We start from the raw sequence: 19356 nt of genomic DNA on the forward strand, positions 1-19356 counted from the left end.
CTGGAAAGAAAGACAAATTGGTCCCCAAGGTATACTTGGTAGAAACACAACTCAAAATTAGTAAAAACAGATGATAACCCAGCAAATAAACGCTTGGCAGTTTAGCTAAAACAGACGATGTTATCCAGAAACCTATGGGAGCGTAAAAGAGAACTTAAATTTCCCAAAGGCTTGCTCCCTCGTTTCCAAGTGGGAAAATGTGAACAGGAACTGAAAGGAACCGGAAGAATGTAGGGAAATGTAAACATTACAAAAACAATATATCAGGAGAATGGAGAAAGTGGACAGCTTCGGTGTCCCTCTCTCGGAGACCCTCCGGTCCGCTGTGATCAGAGGCGGTGCCGCGGCGACAGATGGCGCGTCTCTGGTCACGGACCACCTAGAACGCGCTTTCGCAGGAGCAGGGCAGCGGCCAGGGGGGTGGCGGCGGGGGGCGCAAGCAGCCCTTCTCCAGCTGCTCCCGCCGAGCGTGGTGATAATGGGGATGGGGCCAGCGGTGGCGGTGGAGCGCCTGGTGGCCTTGGGGCCCCTCGTCATCCTCCGAGACTCCCCCCCGCACGCAGCAGTCCGCGCCCAGGCGCTTCCGCAGCCACTGCCCGAGCTGGCAGTCTCCCGCCTGGAAGAAGAGGTAGACGAAGGGATTGAGGGCGCTGTTCGCCACCCCGACGAGGCGCAGGGCCACCGCCAAGTCCTCAGCATCCCACTCTCCCACCGGTCCCGACGACCACGCAGCTGCCAGCCGGGCAGCAAAGTAGGGCAGTTCGCAGCCCACGAACAGCAGCGCTAGAACCAGGCTCATCTTCAAGCTCTGCACTTTGGCGCGCGGTAGCGCGCTGTGGACCGGGGCTTGGCCAGGACTTGACGTGGGCGCCGCAGCAGATGGGGCCGGGGGCGGGCGCTGCCACCAGGCGCAGATCAGGCGGCTGCAAGCGACGCCCAGGACCGCGACCGGCGCCGCGAATCCCGCGGTGGCCTCATAGAGCGCGTAGACCTGCAGGTGCCAGCGCGGCAGGGGCGCGAAGATGCCGCGGCAGCGATGCTCTCCGGGCCCGGCGCGGGCGGCGGGAGGCGCCGAGGGGGCTGCGCCGCGCACCACGAAGACCGAGGGCAGCGCCAGCAGCAGCGCCAGCAGCCAGCCCAGGGCGGCGAGGGCGCGCGCGGGCAGCGGCGGGCCCTGGGGACGGCGCACGGCGCGCTGGCGCTGGAGGGCAATGAGCACCACCAGGTGGGCCGAGGCACCCCGGCCGGATACCTGCAGTAGCCGCACGAAGCGGCACTCGTGGTCGCTCGCGGCCCGATGCGACGCGCCCAGCAGGTCCCAGGCCAGCTGCGGCAGCGCGGTGCCCCCGCACGCGTACAGGTCGGCCAGGGCCAGTTGCACCAGCAGGAAGTCCATCTGGCGACGCTTGGGACCCGCGCAGGGCCCGCCGCGGCCGCACAGGCGGCACAGTACCTTGGCGTTGCCGGCCACGGCCACCACCAGGATGGCTCCCAGGTAGACCAGGCGGCTAGGCGGGCTGGGCGGCGGTGGCCCCGGAGCGGGGACTTCCCGTCCGGAAGTCAGGTTGAGACCCCAGCCCAGAGAGAGGGGTGCGGAGTGGTTGGGCGCCGGCGACCGAGTTGGGAGGCTGAAGGAATGATACTCCATTCTTACCTTGGAGGAAGAGCAGGGACCGAAAACCTTAGGCAGGACGAAGGAAACCGAGGGGGAGGCGAGGCTGCGCGCGGCGCGATGCCGGATCTGTCAGTTACCAAAGTTAGTTGAAGACCCACCTGCACAGAGGGGCAGCTGGATTCCGGTATATTTGTGCTGAGATGTTTTTTCATAGGTTGCCTTCGTCACTTGTCACTCGAATGTGGGTTGTACACTCGAGGAACACACATGATTCCTATTCTCCACCTTCTCCCTGTCTGCCCTCCCAGTCCTTCTCCCCTTCCCATCTCCGCCAAGACCCCCAAGGTGCCCTCGCAGGAGCCTCACACCACTGGGCTCTGGAACCTCCCGGGTTCCCCATTTACCTGTAGAGCCCATCTGGACAGAAGGTCGTTTTGCCGGGGCCGTTGTAAAGGCTCATGTTAACCCAAGACCAACACACAAAAGATGAAGCTCCTGACTGAGATTGTACCCCTCAAAATGGTTCCATGATTGCCAGTAGGAAAAAAGAAAAGAAACAAGAAACCAGTTTTGATGAAAAAAATTAAAAAAGGTTTGAGATGTTGTGGATCTGTACTAGCAGGAGAAAAACACAAGAAACCTAACATCATTTTGAGCAAAGAGGATCCCATCCTTAAATAAAGATGTATCTTTGGCCAACAATGAGGATTTACTTGGACTAAAGTCAGTGCCGTTTGGCAATTAGCAGTTGAAGTGGTTTGCAGATACCTAGTTTCAAATACTCATTACAAGAAGCAGAGGATCACAGCTGCTCTCTGGGTGATATAAAATTCATTTCATTAGTCTGAAGAGGGCATCGACAGGTTTTATGCAAATGGTAGTACATTTGTTACTTTTCCCCTAATATTTTCATTCAGCGATGATGTGTCATCATGGCTTCTCCTCTTGATTCTGTCTTCCAGCAGGTGGGAGGTAGCTAGGAGGGACTACGCTTCCAATAAGCTTAGAGAAAAGGTGACTAAGAAAATAAGGCAGCCAAGTTTTAAAAAAGAAATTCAAGTTACAGGAAATGGTTTAGGATAAATGCTGCCTCTTATTTTAGCCCTCTATCTTCACAAATTTTAGTTTTCTTGTTGGAAGCATCTATTTGTCTTTTGTGCACCCTCCTTATTAGTCACCCTGAAAGTAGAATTCCTGCACTTCCTGATCTGGGAGTCTGCTGGGCTCACATTCCCAGGCTGAGAAATCATTTGGCACTTCAAGGTGCATGGAGTAGGAGGGCTTGGTGGGTACAGGTGACAATCTTGGCATTTGCTGTAGTAATCCAATTTCCTGAGCTATTGTCCTTTGGCCAGAGACTTTATAATTTTCATCATCATATCACTAGTGCTTAGCACTGGGCCTGACACATGGTAGGTTTCAGGAAATATGTTTTGAGTTGATGAATTAATAGATATGCATTTATTTTCATCCATTGTGCTGGGTACAATCAAGGGTCATGAGTTGTATTTCATTTTAGAACTTCTCCATTGGCCTTTAATCTAGAAGTTTCTTCACCTTTTTCCTTTCGTGACACTGATGGGTCTGAAGGGTCCATGGCACATGTTTTGTAGGCTGTCTCTAAAGTTATATTTGTTTCCACATAATTAAATCTGGATTAGACTTTTTGGGCAGAAATACTACATAGGTGATACTTTGTCCTCAGTGTAATCATTTCAGGGCACATAATGCTAGTTTTTTTAAATATTGGTGATGCATGACATATAGGTTTCAAAATTAAGTATTTATTTTATTATAAAAGTAGTACATATTAACTGCAGAAAAATTAGACAATACAGATTAGCAACAAAACACAACATACCATGCAGATAACATTAATACTCAAGTTATATATTCTTGAGACTATAATGACTAGATATATATATTTACAAAAATATGTAATATTTTGTATCCTTTTTTCATTTAAAATTATATTTGGACAGCTTTCTATACCTATCAGTAAAAAATGTGACATAATTATGTTTAATGTGAAATGAATTGCAATGATTTAAATAACCCCCTATTTTTGGACAAATGTTTTCCAGTTTTCACTTTAGAAATAATTCCCTTCAGATACATTCTTCCATCCAGTTATTGGTATTCATTTATTCCCTTAAGATAAAGCCTAGCATGGGAATTGCTAGGGCAGAGCACATGCATTTTTACAGCAATTTAATACATGGTGCACAAGCAATCTATGTGTCTTTTTCCCTGTGATCCCACCAATAATGAGTCCCATCGTTGTTAATTTTTGTTATTCTCTTATATGAAAAAATAGTGTTTGTTATTTCTTCATTTTTAAAGAAATAAAACTCTCCATGCTTGGAAGTGAGAGCCAGGCATTGATAGTCTTTAAACATACTCAGGTGATTCTAATTTGCAGCAAAGTTGTGAACCATTGTTATAGATTGGCGGTTAACAAATTATGGCCCACAGATCGAATCCTGTGTTTTTGTAAACAGTTTCCTGGGTACACAGCCAAGCTCATTTGTTTACTATTGTCTGTTGCTGCTTTCATGCTTCTAGGGCAGAACTGAGTAGTTGTCAGAGACCATATGGCTCACAAAGCTTAAAATAGTATCTGGATTTTTTCATAGAAAAAGATAAAACAAAGAGGGATAGAGTTTCTTTGTCCACTGTCCTGTGCAGAATTTTGCTAGAATTTACTGTTTCTAGAAGGTTCTGCTTTATTGTGAAGGCTACTCCCTTTCACCCCCTGCCCTGCCATGACCTAATGTGTTAGTTTTCTCCTCCAATGTGATATTTGAAAAACTCTAACTCATATTAATTCAACAAGTACTAAGCTTCTACTATGTGTCAGGCACTTGGGCTACTTGAGGAAACAAGTAGGACAAAAGGCCATTCCTGTATGGAGCTTTCATCCTAGTGGGGAAGGAGGTGTGGGAGATACTATAAACAAATTAAATGTGCGAAACATACACCAAATTGGGTGGTGATGTTTTCTATGGAGAAAAATAAAGCAGGGAAGCCCTATGAGAAGGTAGAATTTGAGCAGTGACCTGAAGGTGGTAACAAAGTGAGCCATGTGGAAATCTGAGGGCAGAACTGCATTCCAAGAGCATTGACAAGCACAGAGGTCTTGAGATGGTCCATGCCCTGTGTGCCAGAAAACAACAGGGAGGTCAGTGTGGCTGGAGCAGAGGGAACAAAGTGGCAGTGTGCCGGAGATGACATTTGGCAGATCATTGGGACCTTATAGGCCATTCTGTTGGCTTTGGCTTTTACAGAGTAAGATGGGAAACCAGTGGAGCGTTTTGAGTATCCAGTGATGTGATTGGATATATTTTAATAGAATCAGCCATGGGAAGACTCAGGGAGACCTCTTAGGAGGCTATTGCAAAATTCTAAACAACTGAGTGTGGTAGATTGTAATAGGATGATAGCAGTACAGTTAGTTAAAAAGGAAGCCCAAATATTGTCTTCAATCCAGTTTATAGTTTGTGTTGATTTCACTGTTTCTGGCATTAGGTAATTGGTCTTGGTCTTCCAAGTTTTTCTCGTTGTTAGATGCCATTTTGAATTAGATATTGTTCTTAAAATTAAATATACCTAATTATGATCCTGTACCTAACATACTTAAAATATTACGAATGCTTGGTAAATTCTAACAAGGGGTGCATATTAAAGGGTTTGGGTAAACAAGTGGATTATATTTATCTTTACATGCCTGTTTTTTCAGAACCACATTTCTATGATTATTGTTTTATTTTTTCCTAAAATTAGCACATACATCCACACCTTAGCTATTTTATGTTCTTTAGTTTTAATCAGGAGATGGAAAGTAGATTTGCATATTTTACTTTTAACCTTAATAATCTAAGACTGAGATGTTTTTCTTAAGGGTTTTACATCAGCATATACCTGAAGTGCAATTTATTTCTCAGCAATTCATATATAACTACAAAGGTAACCTCAGACAAACTCACTGAAGACCATTAAGTCATTGTATACAGAGTAGCTTTTGTATCTGGAAAACATAAGATACCAACTGAAAAACTGCAAACAATAGGATGGTTTGGTACAAAATATAGAGAAATAAGAGTTTGCACAAATAAGCAACAACCAGTTAGAAGATATAATGGAAGAAAGATCCACTTAAAAATAGCACCACCACCAACAAATGGTAAAATAACTAGGAGTCAGCTCACCTCTGGCTATATGTTAGGATCATCAGCTGGAGAGCTTAATAAACAAAACATAAGAACAAAACAGTGCCCAGCTGCCACCCTTAGAATTCTAATTCAATTGGTGTGGAGTGGGACCTAGGTAGTATTTTTTTTAAAGGTCCCTACTTTGCAAATATCTCTATGAAGATACTGATCTATTTTAGGAAAACTTAGAATACTACTGAATATTATCATAGAAGATGTGAAGGGAAAAGCATACTCTATTCTTTGGAATAACTGAATATCATAAAGAATTCAATTCTCCCTAAAGTTGGCTATGAATTTAATATGATTTCATGAAAAGACTAACAAGATTTTTCATTTTTCAAACTAGACACTTATTCTAAATTTGTATGGGAAATATAAGTTAGAAAGAGTAGCCAGGACAGTTCGATTTGTGTGGCTCAGTGGTTCAGCATTGACCCATGAACTAGGAGATTAAGGTTTGCTTCCCATTCACATGCCCAGTAGGGGGTGTGCAGGAGGCAGCCAATCGATGCTTCTCTTTCATCATCAATGTTTCCGTCTCTCTTTCCCTCTCCCTTCCTCTCTGAAATCAATAAAAACATTAAAAAAAAAAAAAGATTAGCCAGGACAATTCTGAAAAACAAAATTGTTGCAAACTAGTCTGACCAGATATTGACTATCACACAAATTAGAACGGTCCATTGAAAAATGAAAAATGTTCTGAAAGAACTCAAATGGCATTTCAAATCAATAGAGGGGAAGATAATTTACTCAATAAAAGATGTTATATAATGAAGTGGCATTTTCTAACCAATGGGATTAATGTTAGTTTACTCAGTGAAAGGTCAATTGGATAGCCATCTTATAAAACAAACTAAAGTTAGATCTCTAAATGATAACCATTCCAGATGGGCCAAGAAGGATGAAAAATAAAACTCTAAAAGAAGATAAGTGGGGAAGACCATTCTAAATATATGTGACACAAAATCCCACATGAAAATACCAATTTCTACATGTCAAAAACACCACAACAAAGTCAAAAGATAAATTACAAAAGGAAAAAAAAACCTTTCCGCTTTTCTTACAAAGATCTAATATTTAAAGCATAGCTGTAATAAAGAAGGCCAACCATCAAAAGAAAAATGGGCAAAGAATAGAAAAATAGTACAGGTCATGGTAAAGGAAATTCCAATGGCTAGTAAGCATATGAAAATATACCTTACTCATAAAAATAAAAGTAATAATATATTTTTAATTTATCAGGTTGGCAAAGGATGTGAGGGCATTTCATTGCTGGATGAGAATTTAAGTTGGTATAATTTCTTAGGGGTAATTTGGTAGTATTTTGTGTAGTTTTGCTAGACATAGGTCTTGTACCAGCAATTTCACTTCTAGGTACCTATTGTTAAGTGGGGAAAGAAAAAGAGCAAGATGCAGAATATTTTTGTATAGTATGCTACCATTTGTGTGTGTGTGTGTGTGTGTGTGTGTGTGTGTGTGTGTGTAAGAGTATAAAATTTGTAGATGCATGGTCTGTCTCTAAAAGAATACATAGGAAGGTGGTTATAGTAGTGGCCTCCAGGAAGGGGGACTGGGTGGCTGGGGGATGGGAAAAGAAGGGAAACTTCATGTTCACTGTTAACTCCTTTGTACCTTTTATATATAACACCTATTTTCTAAACAAGCAATAATAAAGTTAGTCATATCCAGGGTCTATATCCCATCAATTATTTCAAATACTTGCACCACATAAACATATCCTCCATGTCCCATCAAATACAAATAATTCATCAGATACCACCAAATACTCACAAATTACTATTTTATGGTTCATAAGTAATAATCAATAATAAAGTTATTCTACACTTTATATTATTCAGGTCAATGTAATTTTATATTCTATTTGATTTTATCCTTAAAAGAGATTTAAAAATATATATATATTTTATTGATTTTTTACAGAGGAAGGGAGAGGGAGAAGGATAGAGTTAGAAACATCCATCAGTTGCCTTCTGCAAACCTCCTACTGGGGATGTGCCTGCAACCAAGGTACATGCCCTTGACTGGAATAGAACCTGTGACCCTTCAGTCCGCAGGCTGACGCTTTATCCATATCCTTTAAATACTTCCATTATATTGTAAGAAGTTGCTAAGAATGAGATGTTAATAGTAATAATTTTTGAAAACATATACTATAATTCTATAATGATTTTTTATTTAAAATAATATACATTCTTTACAAGTAAAAATACCTGTAATGAAAGTTTACATTTAAAACTAACATGTAAAACACATAATTAATCATTATATTTTAACATATTTCTATATAGCTCCAGAACATTATTTTCTTATTTTTGTTGAGATACTTTTTGGAGGAGTGTGGGTTTTAAGCCACTGATCAATTGCACTTTCATACTTTCTCGGTTCTTTCAGCCAGTCCTGATGCCACCTAAGATTTGCTATAACATTTGAATAGTTTTGCCCTACACTTTGTTTCCACTTGATAAACTGCTCTTTATTATATTGGTGGACAGAAGCAGAAACTTTAGGGTAGTTTATAATGGAACGAAGCTTCTGATCCAAAGAATAAGTAATTTCTGGAAACTTTGTAGCAATATTTGTTAGTTCATCTGGATCTGAGGAAATATCTGAAAGAAAAAAATTAAATACCTGTCAAAAGAATTAACTGAAACAAGAACATTTTTTAGAATGCCATTACTCTTTGACAGATGATGTTTTAGAATTTATTTTTATTTTCAGTTCCTCTTAGTATATCTAGTACAATTATGGCCAGTATAAGTGGTAAATAATATACCAAAAGTTAAACACCTCTCTGAATGTTTGTTCAAATTATCTTCCTACCATCGTCCCACTATCCCATGTTTTTCTTATCCATCCTTTGACGGCATAAACAGCAAATCCTTATCACTAGTGAGCTGGCTTAGCTCTAATTCTTCCAGACTTTGATGCCTTGCTTACTTTGACAGGCCGAGAAAAAAAAATAGTATGCTTTTATTGTCCCATATCAATAACACAGACTAAAGAATTATTTTGAGTTAATAATTTTGACATTTGTAACAAGGAAGGAAATGTAGGGAGAAATGAATATTAATAATGGCATTTGCAAATAGTATATGCAGAAAGGAGGCAAGGGATAAATAAAACCTTAATTCTAATAATGCTGCTTTAAAATTAATTCACAGAATAGTGAAGCTAGGAGGCATTTTGCAGGATTATGCTATCATCTAGTAGTGTTGTAAAGCTCCCTAAGATACTGGTGGGGTCCCTCAGCCTGGCCTGTGCCCTCTTGAAATCCAGGACCCCTTGGGGGATGTCAAACTGCCAGTTGGTAGTGCTGCCACAGAGGCGGGAGAGGCTCATGCAACCACAGCTGCGCTCGTGAGCCCGGCATCTGGCACCCATGGGTTAGCTGAGTGGTGCTCCTGCTGTTGGAGCTCACTGACCACCAGGGGGCAGCTCCTGCATTGAGCATCTGCCCCCTGGTGGTCAGTGTGTGTCATAGCAACCGGTCGACCAGTCAAACGGTCGACCAGTCAAACGGTCGACCAGTCGCTTAGGCTTTTATATATATAGATAGGTAATAATCCTCCAGAACAGCTGAAAGCATGGTATAATGAGAGGGTGTTAACTACTGACTGGGAAAGATAACCATGAGTATTAGAAGACACCTTGATCAGAGAAAAACAGTGGTTTCAATCTTGAGTCTCAGATCAGAAGCTTTAGGGCACTAGCTCTGGAATACAGATGGTGATTTGCAAAGGATCTGCACCTCTCATGGGAAATCTTTTGTAGACTGTCCCATCATGAGAAGCAGCAGATATTCATGTAACAATAATTACTGGATCTGTTAGGCAACACTATGTAGGTCAGCTCATCACACATCATACTACACTTACGAAATATATGAACAAATTTACCAAATAGTTGAGGAGATACTGAAGCACCGTCAGAGTAGGCTATATACTTCCACTGGTTAGTTCGAAGCATGTAGGTGGACACATTCACATTGCATCCATGGAATTCACTCAGAATCCAGGGTGGATGTAGGCTTTTAAATTTATGTTCATTCTCAAACATTTCTGATGATAATGGCAACAAAGAGTATCCACTTACGTTCTGAGGCAGAGGAATCCCAGCAATGTCTATAACACAAATAATACAATCTTTTAAAATAACTCATTTTTTATCAGTTGGACATTCATTAATGACATCACTAAAGGTCACAGAGGCTGTATATGTATTTTATAAGTATTTTGCCTGCATCCAAGTGCTTATTCCAATAACCATGCCTGGGCATGTTAACTACTTTGAATCTTAGTTTCCTCATTTGTAAAGGGAATAATAATAATACCTGCATTTCATAGGCTTATTTTAGGTTTCAATATGATAATTTATATAAAATTCAGAGACCAGTACCTGGCACACAGAAAACCCCTAACAAATATTAATTTATATCATCAGTCCTTTATTTCTGAATGATTAAATAATCACAGTTGTTTCTCACATTTGTTCCATGAGATACTAATAACACCTATATAAGAAGGGGTTTATTAGTCACACATGTTTGCAAACAATGGTTAAAATTACATAGGTGAATTTACTGTAAATGTAAATTTATTGCTGATACATATCATAAACCTGCAGAGGTGGTGTATAGTATTCCATGTGTCCCAAAGTTATTTGATGACAAAACTTTTTTTACCCCCAAGTAGTACCTTGAGGAATAGTATTTTGCAGAACATGTGTTGATAACTCCCACATTATACTGATTTGAGGAAAACTAATTTATTTTTTTCCTCATCAAATATAGGCATCTAAACAATAGCATGAGAAATGTCTAACTTAAAAAGAGGTTGTAAAAAAAGAGGTATTTATAATATAACATAATGTAAAAATTGCTTCTAAGGTGTCTTTTTAAAATTCAAACTATCTTTTTCCTATAGAAAAATTATTAATTATGGCCAGGTACTCAGGATAGTTCCAAAATGAGTCTGTAGTTGCCCTCTCCACCTTTTTTCTGGTTTCAATGTTCTGTATTTTTGGGTCTAATTAAATACTTCTAATAAAAAATAGAAAATAATAAGTAGTATATCTGTATTGCTAGAAATTAAACAATCGTATCTATGAAATTATGAACCTGAATATCTTAAGTGGCTTATTTGATAGTCATATCCTGATTGTGAATCTCTGGAAGGAAAAATGACTACAAGGCAGTAAAGGCCAAAGGAACCTGAGGAATATTATCCTCATATTTCAGATATGGATTGACTCACAGAGGAGTTGCTCAAGATTATAAACAAGTCAGCAGGGCCTCGGACTACTTTGCTTACTCATGCTCCAGCATTATTACAAATAAAGATTTATCGACTTACATTACTTACCAAGCATAGTAGGGTAAATATCCACAAGAGAAACCACATCTGATATTTGTAGGTTGGCCTCAATTCCCGGTCCCATTATCAAGAGTGGAACATGGGCACTAGCTTCGTACATACTCATTTTATAAAACTGACGATGTTCCATGGCCAGCTCTCCATGGTCTGAGGTGTATATGACAACAGTTTTCTCAAGAAGATTTAACTGGCGAAGAGCCAAAATAATTTCACCTACAATATAATCAAGATAAATCTTAATTAGTTAATGCTTTATTCTATCATAATAAGCTCATCACAACTCTAGTAAGAGTTTGTCAGGATGCTACTTAACGTCTGAATATTATCTACTGCTCCTGAGTAATACTGTTTCATGTGCCTGTTCCTCAGTGGACAGACGAGAGAGGAAGGAGAAAATATAATACCTATAGTATAGTTTCTTTATTTGAAGATCACACTGGCATGCTTTTATGTTTCTACTAGAGGCCTGATGCATGAAGTTTGTGTAAGGGTGGGCCCTCGCAGCTGCCCTGGCTGCTGCCTCGGCCCTCGCAGCCCGGGCTTTGTCCGGAAGGTCATCTGGACAGTCCTTCTGCTGTTCGGTCTAATTAGCATATTAGCTCTTTATTATACAGGATTAGAAAATAGGGGGAAATTTTTCCCTTTAGTGACTGTAATGAAAAAAAGACAGGTCTGGATATCAGCACCCTATATATGTCAAATAGTGAAAGAATTGGTATCACACTGACCCATAATTACTCCCCAATGGGAGGAGGTAAGAGGGGTCAGAACTCCTCTTCCCTGCAACCCTTTTCCTAAATCCCCAATCTCCAGATCGTGCCCATGAAGGTGGTGGAGGGTAACGGAATTCCATTGTTGAAGAAGGACTGAAGTAGTATAGATAGTATCTGAATGTGATGTAGCATATTCTTGGAAGGGGAATACCTGGACAGTAACATTCTCTGACCAGTCTAGTGTCCTGAAACTTCCTCCTCATTATAATTAAGAATTACAGCAAGGCACAGTCCAGAGAGAGGAGTCATCCCTATTCTGGCAGTATCTGGGATACAGGGTTCTCTGTTTTATTTTTAAACACACACACACACACACACACACACACACACACACACACACACACACACACCAAAAACAAAACAATCACAGGTGATTCAGAGGTCCAGTCAGAACTGAGACCAGGGCTCCATGGAGTTATTTACAGAGTTCAGACAATCAGGATCTTTTATCTGGACAACTGTAATTTAACTGATCTTCTTGCTTGCACTCCTGCTTCCTTTCCACAGTATTCCTTGTACCATTCTGGTGGATAGCTTTCTAAAATATCTGATCATGTCACACCCAGTTTAGACCTTTTTCACAGTGTTCTATTGTTTAATTCTTTAGTACAACACACAAAGCCCCTGTCCACCCTCCAAGCTCAGTCCCCTCAGCTTCCCCTAACACCTGTAACTTTCACAACCCTCCCAACGTAGAATTCCCTGAACTAATAATAGTTAGTTTAGACTTTCTTGCCTCTGGACATATACTGCCTTCTATTATTGAATGCCTTTTCTTCCACCATCTACTTGCTAAATTGCCATTCTTCCTTTCTGACCCAGCTCAAGCCTTTCCCCCCTGGTGAAGCAGTCCCCACTCCCCCAGGTAGAGTGAATCACTCTGTCCTCCAAGACTACAAATATAAAAAAGTAGTACATTACTGTAGTTACAACAATATATTATCATTGCTGGTAAATGTTTACTGAGTTCTTACCATGTGGCAGGCACTATGGTTGCAAAGCTAGGCACTTAAAAAATACAACGTTGAATAAGACTGAATGTCCCTGCCTTCATGAAGCTCATATTCTTCAAGGGAAATGGACAGTAGACAAGTAAATCAACAAAATAATTAAAAGTTATGATGTAAGCAAACAAGAGTAAGTAGGATGATGGGGCTGGTATACTAACTTAGAGTGGTTGGGGAGATATCCCTGAGCTTCCAGCTAAAGACTGACAATAGCTGTCAGCTATGTAAAAAGCAAAGGGAAGGCATCCCAGGGAGAGGGAACAGTGAATATAAGGCCCTCGGGTAGAGTACATGCCTAAAGGGTTTTTAATTAATACATGACTGTTTTTATAATATTCAACTTAATACTACCAGTGCCCAACAGTGCCTGATTACTAGGGGTCACTAAATGTTTGTTGAACAAGCATTGTGAACAGTAATACCATAAATACTCTTTGGGGACAAAATCAGTTAGAGATTTAACAAGGATACAATATATTTCATAGCCTTTGTAACTTGAAGTGAGCTGGTGCATTTTTTTTTTTTTTTTTTTGCCTGAAGAGACTTCAAGAGTTGTATTCCCACTCTCCCTGCAGCAACATTATATCCTATTTCACTTTAGTAGACATGGAAGAATGGATAGCAGCAAACATTCAAAAGAGATTTCCAAGGTGCAAATGGGTGACTATCACTAACATCAGAAATTATCTACACTAATAAAAGAGAAAAATGGTAATTGGCGTACGACGCTACCCTTTTCATTGGCTAATCAGGGCTATATGCAAATTAACTGCCAAATAAGATTGGCAGTGGTGGTTAATTTGCATATGTAGGCACAATGCAGGAGGCGAAACGGAAAGCAGGAAGAAGCCCCCTGCCACTGACAGTGATCGGAAACCCAGGGGGGAGCTAAGAGCTGGGGGGCAGGGCAAAGGCGGCCCTGGGGCCGCCTTTGCCCTGCCCCCCAGCCATGATCGGAGAATCAGGTGCCTTTTCCGCCCTGTCCAGTGATAGCAGGAAGTAGGGGTGGAGCCAGTGACGGGAGCTGGGCACGGTCGAAGCTGGCAGTCCCGGGAGCTAGGGGTCCCTTGCCTGGGCCTAAAGCGAAGCCCACGATCGCGGGGCCGCTGCAGCTGCAGGTCCCCGCTGCCTGGGCCGGACGCCTAGGCCAGAGGCATTAGGCCTGGGCAGGGGTGGAGCCTGCAACCACGGGGAGCTGGGGGTCCCCTGCCCAGGCTTGACACCTCTGCCGGAGGCCTCAGGCCTGGTCAAGGGGCTGATCTGGTGATTGGTGATTGGAGGGTGATGAGGGTCAACTCCTCTGGCCGAGGCATCAGGCCTGGGCGGGGGGCTGGGGGTCCCCTGCCCAGGCCTGATGCCTGGGCCAGAGGCATCATGCCTGGGTGGGGGGCGGAGCCGGGGATTGGGGGGATATGATGGTCCCCTTGCCCAGGCCTGAAGCCTGGGTCAGAGGCGTCAGGCTTGGGCGGGGGGTGGAGCAAGCGATCAGAGGGAGATGGGGGTCCCCTGCCCAGGCATGATTCCTGGGCCAGAGGCCTCAGGCCTGGGCGGGGGCCAGAGCCAGTGATTGGGGGGAGATGGGGGTCCCCTGTCCAAGCCTGACACCTTTGGCGGAGGCGTCAGGCCTGGGCAAGGGGCCGATCAGGCGATCGGAGGGTGATAGGGGTCTACGCCTCTGGCCGAGGCATCAGGCCTGGGCAAGGGGCAGAGCCAACAATCAGAGGGGTCTGGGGGTCCCTTGCCCAGGCCTGATGCCTGGGCCAGAGGCATCAGGCCTGGGCTGGGGGCAGAACCAGTGATGGGGGGAAATGAGAGTCCCCTGCCCAGGCCTGATGCCTGGGCCAGAGGCGTCAGGCCTGGGCAAGGGGCTGATCCTGCGATTGGAGGGTGATGGGGGTCAATGCCTGAGGGCTCCCAGTATGTGAGAGGGGGCAGGCTGGGCTGAGGGACACTCCCCACCCCCACCCAGTGCACGAATTTCGTGCACCGGGCCCCTAGTATAGATATAATTCAACATTTGTGTGGATTTAAGGATTAAAGAAACTGACTCAAAATCTTGTATTTTAGAGTAAGCAATTGGAAGGTCCTTTAGACTCTTTTAATACTAATTATAAATAATTTATCCATATGGCTGTTTTGCTTTCTGTTTTATACTTTTTAAAATTTTCCCAATAAATGCTTTTTAAGAAACAGCCATTCACTCGTTCACACCTGAAGTTTACTTTGTACAGAAAAGGTGCTACCCATACTTCACTAATGCAATTACATTCTACTCCAATGTGCAGCAGAATGATACTGTATTGTGAAAAGAACTTGTTATAAAAATGTGTATTTTTTTTTTTAAACCAGGGTTTCTCCACATGAACTGGAAACCGCCATAACTCTACAAGTGAGTAGGCAAAACACTTTCTTGACATCACCTTATAGAGACAGGTTTGGTTTTGAGCTGAATTAGAGAAGGAACTTCAAACTGATTCTGTACCAGAATACACGTGGGGAAGCTGACTTGGCCTTTAGTTAAGTTTGCTCTGAGGGGCCTGGAAGAACGGATTTGTTCTGCAGCTATTAGTCTGGGCAAAGTCACAAGATTCTACAACTACACTGTCTAAGCTCCTACAACCTGAGCTGCCTTACAATGACCTGTCACACGTGTATCTGTGTCTGGCGGAATATGGGCAAACTTCAGAGATGTTTAGGGTTTGGTTCCAGATCAGCACAATAAAACGAGTATCACAATAAAGTTGTAATCTTTTTGATGGTGGAGGGTCTTCCCTTTAATTTGTAAAAATGTTATCTGTGAAGCACAATAAAAAGAGGTATGCCTGTACTGATTACTGATTAAAGCTGGTAAAAGGTTTTGTTTCAAGCAGATGGTATAGCCTTCTATGACCTTTTCTTTGCATATGAAAAAATCTAAGCATTTATTAATTTATAAATAATTAAAATAGAAAAGGCTTTTATTCTACTATTAATGCAAATTATCCAATTTTTATATGTGAGTCTTATAATCCTAAGTTTGAAGTATCTAAGCAACTGATATAAGAAATCATCTCAGGATATTCATTCAAGTCACCAACTAGCATAATCATGGTTTGTTGGCAAAATATTATACTTTTTCTTCATGTAATTGCTAATTATTATACCACCTACCAAGCATGGCATCTGTCTCAGCACACATAGCATAATAAAATGCTCTAATATTCTTAATTTCTCTTTCTGTAAACTTTCCAGTGCAGTTTTTTGTGTAAGAAGAGTAATAATCTATAGGGTGCATTTCTGACAGAGGCGACCACTTTGGGATTTTGATGGCATCATAAGACACCTAAAAAGGGGAGAAAAACAAAGTAGTAATGTTCCTCTCATCCATCAAGTATGTGTGGTGAACTAGACATACATACTTTAATTATTCAGGATAACAGAAAAGAATGATTATGAATCATGTACTGAAAATAGTAAAACAAATAAATTAGAAACAAATTGTCAATATTCCCACTAATAATAAAACAGATATATTAATATCTATATATAGTGAGATGAAAATTATTTTAAAAATCATACATGTCAATGAAAATGACATGAGCTATATTAGACAGTATTCTAGTACAGAAAAAGGGTCTGAGAACTTTAAGATAGTTGTATAATCACTTCAAATTTCAGATTAACACCCTAAGATTGTAGACTTCTTTTCTCTAATAGTTCACTAGTAAAAATCGCAATATCTAGTGAGATAGCAAAATATCTGGTAAACAAATACAACTTTTTCATATATATAAATGCTTACAGTTTTGGTGAAAATGATTAAGATTTAAGTCATATATTTAAGTAACTTAAAAAAATTCAAATATTTACTTACTATTTATTTAAAAGTTATTTGACTCATTTCATTAGGCTAGTACTAACTCCAGACGACTTTTTTTAAAGATGGAGCCAATTAGAACTTTTTAAGAAGACATGATGTATTTGCAACTTGGACAGTATTTCCTTTAAAATAGGGTGCACTAAATAGTGTTTCTGATTAGAGTTGCTTAAGCAACTTAAATTCGATTTAAGACGACATGTTTCAAACACAGACAGTCCTCCCTCTGCATGGTTCAGATATACACAGACTGCAGTTACCACAGTTTAGTGAGACACCAGTCTCCCAATAACGGGGTTCAAATTTTAGTTACTACGGTATATTAACTGTGAGTCAGTGCATACAGTACAAGCCTTCAGTCATGTGCTGCTAGCTACTTAGTCTACAAATCACTATGTGAATGAAAGACGTGTATCAGGGACTAATCAGACCATTTCTTTCAAAGCCTGTCACTGACTGATCACTGCACATCTTTTATCCATTATACACACAGACAGCACACTGTGCAGTTGTGCTGCCTCCCTGTCTCAGTGAGAAATCCATGGGACAGTGTATAGAAATGGATAATCAAAAGAGGGAGTTGGTTAACAAAGATGAATGTACAATAAATTAATAAAAAGTGGTAACACTGGAAGTGAAATTTGAATCAAACGTTAACTGGAGTCGTAGAAGAAATAGCTGACGTGGGAAGGTTGACACTGCTAGACAGGCAGTCCGAGGAACTCAGTGAAGACACACTCATTGATGTAAATGAGGAAGGTCATTGCAAAGAAAGGACAAATGTTCTAGCGGTAGTGACAGTGGCAAAAATCTTCACAGGAAAGGAACGCTCAGAAATATATCACAACATTGAAAGGGCAAAGGGGAAAATGTTGGAAGGCAATCCAAATTTAGTTATGAATCTGACAATATGCCACGATACAGAGAAGATGTTTGCTCCGTATCTAAATTATACAATGAGAAGGCAAGCACTGTTCAAACTACTCTTGATATGTTGTTTTTTTTTTTAACAAAAAAGCAAACACTTTAATTCTCAATGTTTCTAGTTACAATGCATTGAATAAATATTGATTTCACTGTTTTTCATTTCCCTATACATTTTTAACCCCAAATAAGAGAGTTTTAAATGTTTTGACAAATGAGTTGAGTCCTAGAAAAAATGGTCACTCTCCCAGTTGATTATGAAGATCTCTTTGAGCAGTTTCATCTGGCAGGTTCAATTTTTACGATCCTGAACTGTGCAGAGTGAATATTGCCTGCACTTAGAGAACATCTTTCAGTTTCTCTCTTTTTAAAAACAAAACAAAACATTTTATTGATTTTTTACAGAGAGGAAGGGAGAGAGACAGAGAGTTAGAAACATCGATGAGAGAGAAACATCGATTAGCCGCCTCCTGCACATCCCCCACTGGGGATGTGCCCGCAGCCCAGGTAGATGCCCTTGACCGGAATCGAACCTGGGACCTTTCAGTCCGCAGGCTGATGCTCTATCCACTGAGCCAAACCAGTTTCGGTAGTTTCTCTTTTAATCGACATATTATGTGCAAATGTATTCAATTCAGCAGTAGGTTTCCAAGTTTTAACACTTATCTTATTTCTATAAAATTGCCCCTTCAGCTTTTGTCAACCAGCTACTGGTCAATTTGATTTAATGAGAATACTCAATATTTAAGTTTTTCTTTAAAAGTGATAATAAAAGAAACTGTGAGTAAATACCAGTAACATACAGATATGATGTTAACTTCTAGTTTTGAGCACACGGAGTGTACTTACTTTTTTAAGCCAATAAAGAGATGTGTGAAATGTTGACGATCCAAAATTCTCTCCTGAAGATGGTGAAGGATAAGGGTGTGGTAAATTTAATCCCAAATATAGGACAAATGGTTGAGTGTGATTAACTGCTGCTTTTCTTAACCAGCTTACTGCTGTGTCTGTAGTCTTCCAGTCCCCTTCCATCACTCTTACTTTAGTCTTGTTAGGGATAAGATTAACCATAGGTCTGCCTTCTTGTCTGAGTAAAAAAGGGACATCCCTTGTCCATGCCTCCACACGATTGCTGGGGAGTCAAAAAGACAGGTATGCTGTAAGGTATGTATAAAGCTTTAAAGACTAAGCATACACATAAGAAAGCAACATGGAAAATGATTTTCTTTTTTTTTTTTTAACTTGACAAAGGAAACTTTGGTTTAACATTTGAAATTGAATCAACATATTTCACCTTATTAACAAAGAAAAGGAGATACAATACCCATGCATGGGAAAACTGCTACAAAGTAAAAGAACTCTTTCTTAACCAGATAAAAATATCTCTAAAAAGCTTAGAGCAAATGTTACACTTGATATTAGTTGAAATCTTTTCTCTGAGATGGGCATGGCATGAAAAACAATTTTTAGACTCAGTCTTGTAAATGTTCAGATTAATAAATCTCACTAATAAAGTTATTGAGCATTACAAATTCAAAAACCAAGAAAAAATAAGAATAAGATATTCATTCATC

At 40.9% G+C, this 19356-nt stretch overlaps 3 protein-coding genes across 4 annotated transcripts in view; 1 reads left to right on the forward strand and 2 right to left on the reverse strand.

The window, feature by feature from the left end:
• LOC132233411 (zinc finger protein 665-like) overlaps positions 1–16157 on the forward strand; it is a 29788-nt gene extending 13631 nt beyond the window's left edge. Inside the window, exon 2 of the transcript XR_009452620.1 lies at positions 15352–16157. The gene's annotated coding sequence lies outside the window, so the exon portion shown is untranslated. The remainder of the gene's footprint in view (positions 1–15351) is intronic.
• On the reverse strand, positions 174–1648 carry GPR150 (G protein-coupled receptor 150). Its single transcript, XM_059694082.1, has one exon. The coding sequence runs from the start codon at positions 1646–1648 to the stop codon at positions 380–382; it is 1269 nt and encodes a 422-aa protein (XP_059550065.1). The 3' UTR covers positions 174–379.
• ARSK (arylsulfatase family member K) overlaps positions 8007–19356 on the reverse strand; it is a 28699-nt gene continuing 17349 nt past the window's right edge. For both annotated transcript variants that reach the window (XM_059694080.1, XM_059694081.1), the window contains 5 exons: positions 18632–18914; positions 16153–16324; positions 11211–11435; positions 9747–9971; positions 8007–8456 (listed from right to left, as the gene is read on the reverse strand). In XM_059694080.1, coding sequence (XP_059550063.1) covers positions 8149–8456; positions 9747–9971; positions 11211–11435; positions 16153–16324; positions 18632–18914 — 1213 coding nt within the window. In that variant the 3' untranslated portion in view covers positions 8007–8148. The remainder of the gene's footprint in view (positions 8457–9746; positions 9972–11210; positions 11436–16152; positions 16325–18631; positions 18915–19356) is intronic.

This window comes from Myotis daubentonii, chromosome 4 (assembly GCF_963259705.1).
Source record: "Myotis daubentonii chromosome 4, mMyoDau2.1, whole genome shotgun sequence".
Taxonomy (NCBI): Eukaryota; Metazoa; Chordata; class Mammalia; order Chiroptera; family Vespertilionidae; genus Myotis; species Myotis daubentonii.